Source organism: Patagioenas fasciata, chromosome 5 (assembly GCF_037038585.1).
Source record: "Patagioenas fasciata isolate bPatFas1 chromosome 5, bPatFas1.hap1, whole genome shotgun sequence".
NCBI classification, from domain to species: Eukaryota; Metazoa; Chordata; class Aves; order Columbiformes; family Columbidae; genus Patagioenas; species Patagioenas fasciata.
In genome coordinates this window covers 71,311,819-71,326,763 of record NC_092524.1, presented here as the reverse complement: position 1 = coordinate 71,326,763, position 14,945 = coordinate 71,311,819, and the positions used below count along the sequence as shown (strand labels likewise).

The 14,945-nt window shown below is 55.9% G+C and overlaps 1 protein-coding gene across 3 annotated transcripts in view; it reads left to right on the top strand.

Moving 5' to 3' along the window:
- The window catches only part of LRFN5 (leucine rich repeat and fibronectin type III domain containing 5), a 43,991-nt gene extending 34,041 nt beyond the window's left edge, over nt 1-9,950 (top strand). The window contains exons 2-4 of one of the 3 annotated variants that reach the window (XR_011739496.1): nt 409-1,816; nt 2,419-5,509; nt 9,530-9,950. Coding sequence is in view for 2 of the 3 variants with exons in the window: in XM_065838399.2 (XP_065694471.1) it covers nt 429-1,816; nt 2,419-3,343 (2,313 nt within the window). In the remaining variant the exon portion in view is untranslated. Of the gene's footprint in view, nt 1-408; nt 1,817-2,418; nt 6,559-9,529 lie in introns of those variants that run through there. The other 2 variants (XM_065838400.2, XM_065838399.2) reach the window with 2 other exon arrangements.
- The last annotated feature ends 4,995 nt before the right edge of the window (nt 9,951-14,945 follow it).

The following is a 14,945-nucleotide window of genomic DNA, read 5'->3' as shown; positions in this document are numbered from 1 at the left end:
AAAGTGGCTCCAGAGCCGAGGTCGGGAGCGCGTCTGGGGCCGGTGCCTGGGGTGCTGCTCGGCAGGATGAGCTCTGGCAGCAGGGGCCCAAAAGCCACCGCTGACCCCGTGTGCGGAGACACCAGCTGCTCCCAAATTGCTTTGTCGTTTGTATTAAGTGTCTGGCTGTCTGTGTATGTCTGTATGTGTGTGCAATCTTATGTATCTCTCCATTTTTCTTCTGAAAGGGAGTACAGGAGCTCTTATGTCAGGATGTGGAGAATGATCAAGACATCAGGTAACAAGATGAGGATGGCACACTGTTACCTGAACCTCAGTTTCATTATCTAACCACAGACAATTTTTCTTTGCTTAATGTGGGATTTACTTATCTTGCAGAGACTAACACACATTTGCTCTCACTTACAGGCTCTTGAACCGGATCTACAATGGAAAAACTGCTTTTGTTTCTGCTGTGCATTGGCGTAGCGGTGAGAGCGCAGATCTGCCCGAAGCGCTGCGTCTGTCAGATTTTGTCTCCGAACCTTGCCACCCTTTGTGCCAAGAAAGGGCTCTTGTTTGTTCCTCCCAACATCGACAGGAGGACCGTGGAGTTGCGGCTGGCAGACAACTTTGTTACAAACATTAAAAGGAAAGACTTTGCCAACATGACCAGCCTGGTGGACCTGACGCTGTCCAGGAATACAATCAGTTTTATTACACCTCACGCGTTTGCCGACTTGCGCAATTTGCGGGCTTTGCATTTGAACAGCAACCGATTGACTAAGATCACCAACGACATGTTCAGTGGACTCTCCAATCTTCACCACTTGATACTTAACAACAACCAGCTGACTTTAATTTCTTCCACAGCTTTTGATGATGTTTTAGCTCTTGAGGAATTGGATTTGTCTTACAACAATCTGGAAACCATCCCCTGGGATGCAGTGGAGAAGATGGTCAGTTTGCACACTCTCAGTCTGGACCACAACATGATCGACCATATTCCTAAGGGGACCTTCTCCCACCTCCACAAGATGACCAGGTTGGACGTCACGTCTAACAAACTGCAGAAGCTACCGCCTGATCCTCTCTTCCAGCGAGCTCAGGTACTGGCAACCTCAGGAATTATCAGCCCCTCAACCTTCGCGTTGAGCTTTGGTGGGAACCCTTTGCATTGCAACTGTGAGCTTTTGTGGCTGCGGCGCCTCTCGCGGGAGGACGACCTGGAGACCTGCGCTTCTCCCACGCTGCTGTCGGGCCGGTACTTCTGGTCCATCCCCGAGGAGGAGTTCCTGTGCGAGCCGCCCCTCATCACCCGGCACACCCACGAGCTGCGGGTGCTGGAGGGGCAGCGGGCAGCCCTGCGCTGCAAGGCCCGCGGGGACCCCGAGCCGGCCATTCATTGGATTTCACCTGAGGGCAAACTGATTTCAAATGCGACGAGGTCGGTGGTCTACGACAATGGGACGCTCGACATCCTTATAACGACGGTGAAGGACACCGGCTCCTTCACCTGCATTGCTTCCAATCCGGCGGGGGAGGCCACGCAGACGGTGGACCTGCACATAATCAAACTCCCCCACTTGCTGAACAGCACGAACCACATCCACGAGCCCGACCCCGGCTCCTCGGACATCTCCACTTCCACCAAGTCGGGCTCCAACGCGAGCAGTAGCAACGGGGATACTAAAGTCAGCCAGGATAAGAAGGTGGTTGTTGCGGAAGCAACATCCTCTACCGTTCTGCTGAAATTCAATTTTCAGAGGAATATACCTGGGATCCGTATGTTCCAAATCCAGTACAACGGTACTTACGATGACTCCCTTGTTTACAGGTAAGGCCGCCCATCCCGGCTCCGCGGGGCGCTGCCGTGCCGCCCGCCCCGCAGCCCCGCGCACAGCCCGGCCCCGCAGCAGCGCTGGGAGCCTCGGAAACGCTCCTGCAGTTTCCTGCTCGCAAATAAGGAAATTAGGTTGAGTGATGTTATTTTTAGATAATCCAGATGGACCTCTAATCCTCTGAACTAATCTGATTGGCAGAAAGGTTGTAAAGTTAGATGAGTTAAATGGATCTGAGCACTCTCGGCTTTGTGAAAACACAGAGTAAAGGTGTTGGTTAAACACGCTCCTCGCAGCACTTCTGGTGTGTCCGTGCTGGAGCACAGAGGTGCCGTGCAGCCGCTGTCACAGCTATCACACTGTTGTAAACTCTCTTTGCTTGGTAATTTCTGTGAGGTTTCTCACGCGGTCGCTCTCACAGGGGGCTCTGCCATTTGGGGCGTCAGGTGTCGACTGCTGCCAGCCCGAGGCAGGGCAGGCACTGCGGGCACGGTGAGCAGCCCTGCGGGGCGGCACAGCGGGGACCCCAGCCCTGGCGGTGCTCACCGCGGCAGCCGCGGCTCTGCCGGGTCACTCACGCTCCTTTCCTTCTCCCCAGAATGATACCTCCCACAAGCAAAACCTTCCTGGTCAACAACCTGGCCGCTGGGACTGTGTACGACCTGTGCGTCCTGGCCATCTATGACGACGGGATCACCTCGCTAACGGCCACCAGGGTGGTGGGCTGCACGCAGTTCACCACCGAGCAGGACTACGTGCGCTGCCACTTCATGCAGTCCCAGTTCCTGGGCGGGACCATGATTATCATCATTGGTGGGATCATCGTGGCCTCCGTGCTCGTGTTCATCATCATCCTCATGATCCGCTACAAGGTGTGTAACAACAACGGGCAGCAGAAGGCCACCAAGGTCAGCAACGTGTACTCGCAGACGAACGGGGCGCAGAGCCAGGGCTGCAGCGGGGTGCTGTCGCAGTCGGTGTCCAAGCAGGCTGTGGGGCACGAGGAGGGCGTCCAGTGCTGCAAGGCTGCCAGCGACGGCGCGACGCAGCCGCCGGAGAGCGGCCCCAGCCAGGACTCGGCCACCTCTACCTCCGCTTTGCCTCCCACCTGGACTTCCAGCGCTTCTGCGCCCCAGAAGCAGAAGCGAAAGCCGGGGCCAAAGCCAAGCAGCGAGCTGCAGAGCGAAGCTGTCAGCAGCATCGAGTCCCAGAACACTAACAGAAATAACTCCACTGCCCTGCAGTTAGCTAACCGTCCCCCCGACTCTCTCACAGGGGCCCCCACGTACAAAAGAGCACAATCAAAGCCAAGTAAGTTCCTCACTTTGCCGGCCGACGCGTCCCGAGCCAAGCGCCGGCTGTCCCTGGGCGGCGAGCTGCTGGAGTCCCGGGCCGCGGGCGGACTGCGCTCCAAGCGGAGCATGTCCATGAACGGGATGCTAGTCCACTCAGACAGCTCTGGTGTGGATAGTGGAAAAGCAACTTTCTCCAGTTCTGAGTGGATATTGGAAAGCACTGTGTGACCTTTTCTTTTCTTTTCTTCTTTTTTTTTTTTTTTAATTTTAATTTTTATTTTGATGAAAAACAAATCACCAAGCGTTGTGTGAAACTCCCTCTCCTGGGGAATTGGATTTGGAAGTCCACTGTTGTCTCGCTGATTAATGGCTTGTTCATGCGGGGTTCTGTATAAGCCACCCAGTGCACACAGGGTTTTATTTAGTTTTCATTTGATTTTATTTAATATCAAAACCGAAGGCAACATTCAGAGATTTAGAAAAAAAAAAAATAAAAAAGGAAAACCAAGAATAAGGGGTGAAAAAAGCATGAAACAGCACCAGTGCCTTCCCTGCTCTAGGACTGGCTTCCTGGTTCTGCACTAGCAGAAAACAAAAGAGAGAGTTTTCACAGAAAAAGCCTTTTATAAAGGAAATGAAATTTCCTCCAAACTAACAAATAACCACTTCTGGATCAATCAGTAAAATGCTATTTTTAAAAATGGTCAGACTATATATTTCTTTTCCGTGACAATGGTGTTGCCTTTGTTTTTAGGCAGATGCTGTACAGAAACAACAACGCGGTGTTGTTATGTTGTGTAAAATAAAATATTCACTCCGTTCACCAGCCAGCCTCGCGGTGACTGCCCAGGGCCCACGGGTGCCACCTGCTGGGTCCCACCGTGGGGGTGAGGAGGAGGAGGAGGAGGAAGGTGCCGGGATGGAGGGTCCCTCTGCTCCTGCCGGGGTCTGCCTGGCTGGGGCTGGTGCTGGCGGGCCACACAGTGCCCGGTGTGCTGTCCCTGCAGCGCGGGGGCACCGCGGTGTGACCCGCGGGCCAGGGGAGCCTGCGGGTGATGTGGGAGCAGCCCCGCGCCCCAGCTGCAGCGAGGGCATCGGTGCAGCCTGCAGAGCCCCCTGGCAGTACCATGTGCCCTGGTCGAGCTCCGGGCACAGCAAACGTGCCCTGGTCGAGCTCCGGGCACAGCGCCGGCACCACAGGGTGCAGGGGTGTGAGCCCAGCGGGGCAGAGAGCAGGGCCAGCAGGTCTACCCCGGTACAGAGCTGTAGCGACTTGTGAGCGGTATGACAATGGCCATCTCCTTTCCTAGACCTTTTGGGGCATATTTTCTGTAAACTCTATGGTTTGTTCCAGTTCTCTTTAATCCCCATGCACAGTGAAGGGACTGGAAGGTGGTCCCATCTTTAACCTGCTGTTTGATTGTGGTGCTTTGTGGGACAGAATAATTTCGGAATAATGTAAGGACGTAACATACAGCAATAGGCGATAGCAATTGAAAACCCCATGTGAGGATGGCAGACGTGCCTCTGCAGCTCTGCGTGTTCTAAAGAAAAGTCTACAATTAATATTAATTAAACTTATACAGTCATCATGTTTAAATGAGACAGTTAAACTCTGCAATGTTAGTGCATTCTCAGGTGCCAAATAATAGGTTTGATATGGGCTTTGTGGCCATTAGTGTGATAGAATAGTTAATTTTCACACTCTGTGTGCTTCTGCGTGAGGGCAGTGTAACCCAAGCAGATGCCTGAAGATGTTCTAACCAGGGCAGCCGGCTGGCCCGAGAGCACTCGTGGCAGGAATGTCCCAGGCAGGAATGTCCCAGGCAGGAATGTCCCAGGCAGGGATGTCCTGTGGCAGGAATGTCCCAGGCAGGAATGTCCCGTGGCAGGAATGTCCCAGGCAGGAATGTCCCAGGCAGGGATGTCCTGTGGCAGGAATGTCCCGTGGCAGGAATGTCCCGTGGCAGGAATGTCCCAGGCAGGAATGTCCCGTGGCAGGAATGTCCCGTGGCAGGAATGTCCCAGGCAGGAATGTCCCAGGCAGGAATGTCCCGTGGCAGGAATGTCCCAGGCAGGAATGTCCCAGGCAGGAATGTCCCGTGGCAGGAGCATCCCATGGCAGCTGCATCCCTGGCAGCCCTGTGTCTCTGCCTCTTGGGGGGACATGCACAAGGTGACCCTGTTGCTCTCGGCCACCCTGGGTCACTCTCAGCGGTTTTACTGCCTGTTGTGGAAGAGCAGAGTCTGTGTGAAGGTGGCATGAAGGACACAAAAACAAGAGGGTCTCTCTTTTTTAAGTTTTTTTGCTTCCCCTGAGAAACGCAGAGACCGAAAAGGAAATGAAGCCTCAGAATACCTTCCTGCTGGAAGAGTCAAAAACAAGTCCCTCAGGTGTGTCTGTAAGTCCTCGTTCCTCCTGAGGGGCTGTCTGCACAGGAAGCAGCGGTTGGCGCGGTGCGGGTCGGGCAGCGCCGTGTGAGCGGTGCCAGGCGCAGGACGCGGCCGCCAGTGCCGCGGGCAGGAGCTGGGAGCCGCGCGCGACCTTCCCGTGGCGCTGGGGCGTGGAGATTGCGCTAACAGTGTTTGTTTTAGTTGTGCGTTTTAGAAACATCCAATGAAAAAGCTTTATATGTTGTCTAAAATTGGACGTAAATGTGTCTAATGTTTTGTGAAAGTGCTAAAATATTCACATCTTTTGGGGATTTAGGGAGTTTTATTTTTATATTTTTAATTTTTTACTCAAAGGAATCATTTTCTAAACACTGAAGCTGAGTGTTCTGTCCACAGCGCATCTGTATGAGCAGCTTAGGAGGACCATATGTCGCTGCGTTTGATTTAGTGCTCTGCTAATGGCGTAGGAGCAGTTAAACCTGGGTATCAGAGGGTTCGTCTCTTGGGCAGAGAGGAGCGTCCCTTGGGAGCGCGCCGGGCACAGAACCTGCCGCTTCCACTGCGGCCACTGCAGCGGGACCCTGCGTTTCATGCAGGCCTGGTTCAGTCAAAGTGTGGGAAGCCTTGTGAAGGAGGAAATTCTCTGTCCTTTCTGTTCTGCAAAACCAGAGGTTGCCAACAGTTAGAAGCAGGAAGTGCTGCAATGCTCCTTGATCAGAATAGCGCTGGTGTGTTTGTGTTCATAGTGCAATACTGCGACGTTTTCTGGTGCTTCCGAAATGAAATGTGGGTTCAACAAGCCCGAGCAGTGTCCCGTGTGGGCGGTGGGTGCTGGTGCGCAGGGCAGTGCCGGGGGTGCGATGTGTCCGGGGCCGGCCGGGCGTTGCCATCCTGGCTCCACCTGCTGCTCCTTGAGGGGATGCTCCAAAACACGTTAACTGAGCTTTCAGCCGTGAGATGGTGTCTGTTTTCACAAGCACTGGAAGAGGCGAAACTACTACACAAATTTGTTTACTCTTATTAAAATTGCTGGCACACGCTTCCTCTTACACCTTTTCCTCATCCTTTAATCTGAGTGTACGCGTTGTGTTAAAGAGGGCTGATACAAACAATATCCGGATGGAGAAGCAAGGGCTTTGTTGGGTGAAAAGTTTTTGTGTTAGTTGTTTTCTGTGCTGCCTTTCCACTTGTGTTCTGGGCATGTTCTATACAGTGAATATATGGTACTGCTCCGCTCTGGGTGCCAATGTGGGTTATTTCTGCTGGGGTGTTCCCATGTGTTGGCTCAGCAGCCCCTGCTGCCTGCACTGCCGTTGGTGCTGCCTGCACTGCTGTGGGTGCTGCCTGCACTGCTGTGGGCGCTGCCTGCACTGCTGTGGGCGCTGCCTGCACTACTGTGGGCGCTGCCTGCACTGCTGTGGGTGCTGCCTGCACTGCTGTGGGCGCTGCCTGCACTACTGTGGGCGCTGCCTGCACTACCACAGGTGCTGCCTGCACTATTATGGGTGCTGCCTGCACCACCATGGGTGCTGCCTGCACTACTATGGGTGCTGCCTGCACTATTATGGGTGCTGCCTTCACTACTGTGGGTGCTGACTGCACTATTATGGGTTCTGCCTGCACCGCTGTGGGTGCTGCCTGCACTACCGTGGGTGCTGCCTGCACTACTGTGGGTGCTCCTGCCGTGCTGCCCCAGGTCTGGCTTGTCCCTGCCGGCGGCGGAGCTGTGGAGGCTGGACGCTTGCTGCCAGCAGCGCGGGTCACTCCTGCCTCCCGGGACCGCGAGAGCCCGGCTGGTTGCTGCTTTGGCACTGCACAACGCGTCTCCCAGTAACTCCTTGCGTGCCTGGCGCTGAGCGACACGCGCTGGCGCGGTGACACCGAGCTGCGCCAGCCGACAGTCCTGCCACAGCTGGTGCTCGCTGTGCGCCCTCGAGAAAGTGCAGTGTAGCCATTCCTGTGCTGCCGTGAAACTGTACCCAGAGCCACCAGGGCCCCTGCACACAGAGGCGCTGCGATGCTTCCCCCAGTAATTGATTCAGCCAGCAGAAGTAATGGTCACAGCTGCTATCACTCACTATCGCTTCCCTCGTATTAATTGAGAGGCGCTGCAGTCTCCGAGGTACCGCTCGCAGAGTGGCAACATCTGTCAGCATTGCAATGGCTCAGCAACATTTACTGTCCTGTTCTAGGGTGCTGCTTGCAACCAGGGATGTGCTATTGCTCTCCTAAAGCAGCAATAACAACAGCCATGAAATCACACCATGCTTTTCCCTGGTAATTTAGTAATCCTAATGTTGGGCAAAGTTCTGGTTTAAAAGAAGCAAACCATGGCAGTGCTAATAGGTCCCGCTTACAGGAAGCGTGTCTCCCGCCGGGCACCTGCCCACCCTGCGCGGGCAGTGGTCGCGTCTTCCCTTCCATGACTGTCCGGTTACATCAGCTCTGTAATAAGAAAATGTGCCCTGTTCTGGCTCGGTTTGAATGCAGCTGTGGTCTCACTTTCACAACAGCGCAGATGTCCACGAAACAAAAGCATTAGTGGGTCTGAAGGGGTGCGGGTTAAAGCACTGACACCCCGGCATCAGTAATACCAGACCAATAAAAGGCAAGTCCTACTGGCCTTGCTGACTGTAGACTTTTAGTGTAATTGATTTATTCACAGGAGCTGGGTGCGAAGGCTGCTGCCGCAGAAAGGAGGAAGCTTAGCTTGCAAGGAAGGAAACTAAAAAGGGAAAACAGCAAACGTAGCACGTTGCTGGCTGCAGAGACCCCACCTTGCAAGCTTTGTAGGGAATGAACAGAATAAGCTGCTGTTTTGTTGTGCTGGTACAAGCCGTGTCACCTCAGGTTCTTTCGAGCACTGCACTTTTGAAAGTTGCCTTTTATAAAGGTGAAAGTCGAGAACAAGCCATTGCGCCTGGGTTGGTGCTGAGCTGGTTTTCCTCCTGACTGCCAGTTTTACATATAGGTACCAGATTGCTTCTCCGGAGCACCCACTGTGGTTTGCGTGTGAGCCACGCAGTCTCTGCAGGGGAAATTTCCACTGGGAGAGGGAAATGAGGAGAACCAGTAAGAGCTGTGGCCCGGCCCACGGTGTCCCCGCTCCTGGGACCAGGCTGCCCCTGCCCCCTGCCCGGGCTGTCGCGGCGGGGCCGGCAGACGTGAGCCCGCGCTTGGCACGGCCAGTGTGTGGGCAGCCGGAGCTGCGACCCGCAGCAGACCGGGGATGAATTTAAACACGGTGCCTAGTTCGCATTTACATACCACAACTGCACCTTTGCATTCCCTCAGGTAAGTGGAGCCGCACCGGGGTGGCAGCGAGCGCCAGGCGCAGTGGGACCGCGGCGAGGCGGCGCAGCTGTCCCCAGCCTGTGTGCTGTGCCGTGATCGATGGAAACTGAGCGGGACCGCGGGGCAACGCAGTTAAACATCTGCACATTCTCTCTGCAGTGGTTTTCTCTTGCATGTGAACCTCACCAAGGCGAGTGCTGGATTCGCACCCACCCACGGCTCCGTTCTGGTGTTTCAGTTCTGTGCAGACCTCTGAAACTATGCAAAGGGTTCAAGGCCCTGCCATGAAAAATGCTTGGCCTCAATGAGGGCAGAAGGAAATCTAGAAACTGGAAAACTCTCTGATTCTGGAACAATGAACTTTGCTGCTTCTGTTTTGGGGTTTTGGGAGTTATTTGTTAGTTTGCTTTTCCCCCAGCAGCAGCACTGCTGTGCCAGCTCTTCCAGCTGGGGAGGCTGGCTGGTGGCTCGCCGGCCGCAGGCTGGGATGCTGGGTGCCATTGACTCTTCCTCCCTTGGCTGTGCCCCGCAGCGCTGGTGTCGGGGCTGGAGGCAGGTTCTGCCGCGGGCAGCTCCCGGTGCTGCCGGCGCGGTGCCGGGCTCAGCCGGGTCCTGCCCAGCACCTCCCAGTGCCGCTGGCCCCGCCGCAGCTCGGCCCCGGCCGCGGGGAAGGGTCGGATCCCGCTCCTTCTCCCCTCACTGTCGCTGTTTTGTCTCTTTGCACAGAAGCTGGGGCTGATCCACAGGACGCCTGCCCGCCTCCGCTCCCCGAAAACATTGCCACCGACATTCTTACTCGGCAGAAAACAATACGATTCCAACTCACCGAAGAGTAGTGTGTTGCACCACGTTCAACCTGCCGAAACCTTTACTTGAAGCTGCAGCCAAAGCCGAGAGGCCGTCGAGGTTGGCTGCGTGGGATAAACTTTCTTCCCCCGTTCACAGATTGCCCATGTCCCATCTGCCACATTAAGTCTAAATACCTGTTTTTCTGGTGTCCAAGGTTTTTATAAAACTAAAAATTATGGTGAAAAATCTGGTGGCAAAAGCTGCAGTCCCAAGTCATGTTAAATGTCGCCAGTGGTGAGCTCACGAACTGTAAACATGGTAGCTTATATCACCTGAACAAATAAATGTTTTACTATGATGGCGTGGGCATGTTGGTTGATCCGAAGGGTTTTCCTGGTGCAGGTGTCTGTGCATGGGGCTGCTCCCCCGTGCCCGTGTGCGCTGTGTGCCCGGCAGGGGACGGCGGGTCACACGTGTCCCTGCAGCGTGGGCGGGCAGGGCGCTGGGGCTCTGTGCAGCGAGCGGCAGCGAGTCCTGCCCGGCACAGCACCGTGGGGTCCTGCAGCCCCGTGTGCCGGGAGAGCACCGAGCACCGGTGTGCTGGGAGAGCACTGAGCACTGGTGTGCCGGGAGAGCACCGAGCACCGATGTGCCGGGAGAGCACCGAGCACCGATGTGCCAGGAGAGCACCGATGTGCCGGGAGAGCACCGAGCACCGATGTGCCAGGAGAGCACCGATGTGCCGGGAGAGCACTCAGCACTGGTGTGCTGGGAGAGCACCAAGCACTGGTGTGCTGGGAGAGCACTGAGCACTGGTGTGCTGCCAGCTCCTGTGCTGTGTCAGCCTAGCACGGGACAGCCTGGAGCAGGGGACAGTGGGGACCAGTTTAGGCTGCAGCTGTAGTGGGGACCAGCCAGGGCTGCAGCCGTCCCATGAGGGGACAGTGGGCACCAGCCAGGGCTGCAGCCGTCCCATGAGGGGACAGTGGGGACCAGCCAGGGCTGCAGCCGTCCCGTGAGGGGACAGTGGGCACCAGCCAGGGCTGCAGCCGTCCCATGAGGGGACAGTGGGGACCAGCCAGGGCTGCAGCCGTCCCGTGAGGGGACAGTGGGGACCAGCCGGGGCTGCAGTGTCCCGTGGCTGCACCAGCGCCTCCGGCCATGCTGCCAGCCCAGCCAGGCTGTGGGTCCCCCCGTCACGCCTCGCTTCTCAAACAGGACCAAGGGGTTTTTGTTTTTTTCTTTTCTTCGTTGTCAAGAATCCCATATGGCTCACAGATATAATTATAGCTTCTACAAAAACCATGGTGAATCAACCAGCTTGAATATAACTTCTGAAGAACAGATTACAGCCAGTATAAATATTTATTGTTGATGGGACTGGCTTCATGCGGGCTGTGTGGAGGGCAGGAGATGGGGCTGCCCAGCGCCGTGGTCCCCGCGGGTGGCGGAGCTCAGCCCCGGTCTGCCCGTACAGCAGACACTCCAGCGTCTCCCCAGGACAAGGCAGCCGGTGCAGGGACAGTCCGGGCTGTGCCGGGAGCCCCACCCCTGGCGTTCCCTCCTGCGCGTTCTCCCGTGATGGCTGCAGAGCTGGAAGCTGCACAGCCCACTGTGGCAGCCGGGGCTCACCCAGGGTCGGCGACGGGGACCCCAAGCTCTCCGGTGGGGCCCGGCACCCAGGGGCTCGTGCATGAGCAGAAAACTTGGTGCTGGTCCTGCCCCAGAGACGCCGGGGATAAACAGCCTGTGCTTCATCCAGTGCACAGGGACGCCGGGCCAAACGGAGTCTTCAGTGGGAAAAAAGGGATTTAGATCAGGAGTTGGACTCACCGCTCTTATTCTCACAAAGCGTGACTGGGGATCTTTCTGGTGCTGCACATAGCCTAGATTTTATGTGGATTATAATAACAGCACATATTGTTCTTACCTTTCTTTACTGTGCAGTGTAATTTGGGTTTGAATTCTGGAAGGGGATGAGCCCAAAACAAACTACTTTTCAATAAAACATTTAGTGGAAATTGAGTCCACAAACTCATCACCTCCCCTATTGCAGACTGCAGTGACTTCCTTGGTGAAGCTGCAGGACAACTGACCTTCCTCAGAGCACGCGGATGGCACCTGGTCTGCAGAACCGCGGGCAGAGTGACTCCGTGACTCGGGAGTGGGAGTTACAAGAAGAACTGAGAGGCTGCATCTTCCTTCTGACAACCCGCATTAGGCTGTGCAGCTGCTGAAACCCTTATTAAACCAACAAGCTCCGAACTCTTGCTGCACAGACTGTATCAGCTCTCAGGATTTCATTTCACATTAATATCATGTTATTACCCTCATTCAACGGCTCCAATTTCAAGCTTTCATGCACATAGCAGAGCTCCTTTTGCCTTGCTGATTCCTTTCTATATCTTTTTAATTAATTGTCAAGGTAAGTTCCACCTGTCAGCTCGGTGTTAGAAATCCAGCTTCCACCGTGGGAAGGGTTGCTAAGTTGTGAATCAAGTTTTTGGAGAAGGCCCTGGAAGGTGTGTGTGGCAAACACAGGAGCAGGCACCTTCCCCGCAGCTCCGCCTGCGTCACCGTGAGCGTGGGTCGGCGGCAGCTCAGGGCGCCGGTGCCTGGGACCCGCACAGGCGGGCTGTGGGTGCCCCCTCTGTCCCCACCAGTCGGGATGCACCGGGAGTTCTGAGGACAGTGGGAAAAAACCTTAATCTTTGGATTGTGGGCCACATTTTAAGTTACCACGTTTTCCAGAAATTCTGTTCCATAAGTTATCTTGCATAGACAAGATCTGAGGTGACCGGTTCCGCGTTGGCACAAGCCGTTGGATGACATTTGTCACACAGGCTCCTTAAAGAGACCTTCCCTGGCTACCAGACAGTAAAAAATGTGTGAGATAAGGACGATGTCAACACGTTATTGTCCTTTGCCTTGGTGCAGACGTTTCACTGTTGATTAATGACATGGCAACCCCTTCTTCTGATTATACTGGGAATAATATAGTCCTTCGGAATTATTTCAGGTTGCAATAGCCACTGCCGCATCTGTGCTCACACTTCTGAATGGCAGTAATTATACAGCTCTTAAACATTCATTCTTTTCTAAGTGGTCTAATATTCGTCTTCATTATTTAGGAGTATTCATCCCTAAAAAATTGTCTGACCTTTAAAGTCCTAAAACCCAACTGAATTTTAAAATATGTGGAGTCTGTGTGTGAGCCGACGTGCTGTCACTGTCTCAGAGGACAAACCTGGTGGCGGTGGGTGATTCACCGCTGGGACCAAACCCTTCCTGTGAGAGAGAAGCAGGTTTTTGTGCATCCGCAGCTTGTGCCTGGCCTTGGGACGGGTGGCGGGACCGCGTGTCCTGTCCCGCCTCGCCAGCTGCTGACCCAGCGCCTGGGGCTGGACAGGGGACAAACCCGCATCCCCGGGGCAGCGTGCGGGGACGAAAACCCGTGGGACCTCTGGCCGTGGGGGGTTTGAGAGCCCACGGGGCAAAGCCATGAGCACTTGGTCTGAGCCCAGGGGGTGGCCTTGGCCAAAGGTCACGGTTACGCTGGTCTGGGTCACTTCACTGCCGAGTTTACTTCCCAGGGAACAGCCGTGCCCTGGACAAGGTGGCACATCGCCCTGTGCTGGCTCCACCGGTGGGACAGGAGGTGACAGGAGCACCTGCAGAGGAGGGGACAGCTCGGACCGATGGGACAGGAGGTGACAGGAGCACCTGCAGAGGAGGGGACAGCTCGGACTGATGGGACAGGAGATGACAGAACACCTGCAGAGGAGGGGACAGCTCGGACCGATGGGACAGGAGGTGACAGAACACCTGCAGAGGAGGGGATGGCTCGGACTGATGGGACAGGAGGTGACAGAACACCTGCAGAGGAGGGGATGGCTTGGATCAATGGGACAGGAGGTGACAGAACACCTGCAGAGGAGGGGACAGCTCGGATCAATGGGACAGGAGGTGACAGAACACCTGCAGAGGAGGGGACAGCTCGGATCAATGGGACAGGAGGTGACAGAACACCTGCAGAGGAGGGGATGGCTTGGATCAATGGGACAGGAGGTAACAGGAGGACCTGCAGAGGAGGGGACGGCTCGGACAGATGGGAATGGCCAATCACACTGCTTCCACCACTCTGTCCACATGAGATATTTCAACCTTTTGGCTTGCAGTTGTGCATTTGTCTTAAATGGGCAAGTATAGCATGAACAATTTCGTCACATCAGCTTGTTGTTGTGTTTGGTAATGACACCTCTTGGTAGTTGTTCATGGTGAGCAGCCTGCACCCAAAACTTACTCAAGGGGCGAGTCAAGGTGGATGTGATTTTCAGGTAAACCAGTGTACCTTCCTGTGCTGTACATCAGTCCTGACACATCCAGGGCTGCTTCTACAGGACCTATCGGAAGGGTTTTTTAGGCCGAAGGACAGCAGAAATCTTTGCCAGCAGCAGCACGATGGCCACTCGGGACACGTGGCTGGCGTGGGGCCCAGAGCCTGTCCGGGCTGGCACTGCCCGCGGGAATTTCTTGTGAGTCCTTCCCTCTGCTGCCGAGGCCCTGCCCAGGTGCGGTGTGAGTTGGGGTCTGACTCGGCAGTGAAGCGGATGCAGCATCGCCAGCGTCGCCAACAGCGCCAGCAGCGCCAGCAGCGCCAGCAGCGCCAACATCGCCAGCAGCGCCAGCAGCGCCCGCAGCGCCAGCATCACCAACATCGCCAGCAGCGCCAGCAGCGCCCGCAGCGCCCGCAGCCGCGGGGCCCGTCCTGCCCGCTGCTTTTGCCTTTTGTGGACAGAGGGGAGGGCAGGGGAGTGCTGCACGGTACAGCACTGACAGCCGGCTCTCCGAGGACACTGCCACCCCCCCAGTCACCCCCTGCCTCGGCATCTCTCTCACTGTCCTGCTTAACTCAGTCTTCAGGAGACGCAGGTGCCCCGCTCCACCCTGCCTGCTCCCCTGCAGCGACAGAGTCTGCAGCCCCGGTGGATCTTGCAGCGATGGTGACACCCTTCCCAGAGGAGGTGGCACCCTTCCCAGAGGAGGTGACCCCCCCTCCCAGAAGAAGTGACCCCCTCCCAGAGAAGGTGACCCCCTCCCAGAGGAGGTGACCCCCACCCAGAGAAGGTCGAACCCTTCCCAGAGGAGGTGACCCCCTCTCAGAGGAGGTGACCCCCTCCCAGAGGAGGTGACCCCCTCCCAGGCAGGCGGGCCTGCTGGCTCACCCACTGCACGGGGCAGCACGGGCTCCACTGAAGGTATCTCCAAATCCCAAATGTGCACTTGCTTTTTCTCCCTGGGTTTCACGCGGATGGTGCTGTGTCCCGGGCCAGGAAACCCAGCACCAGCCAAC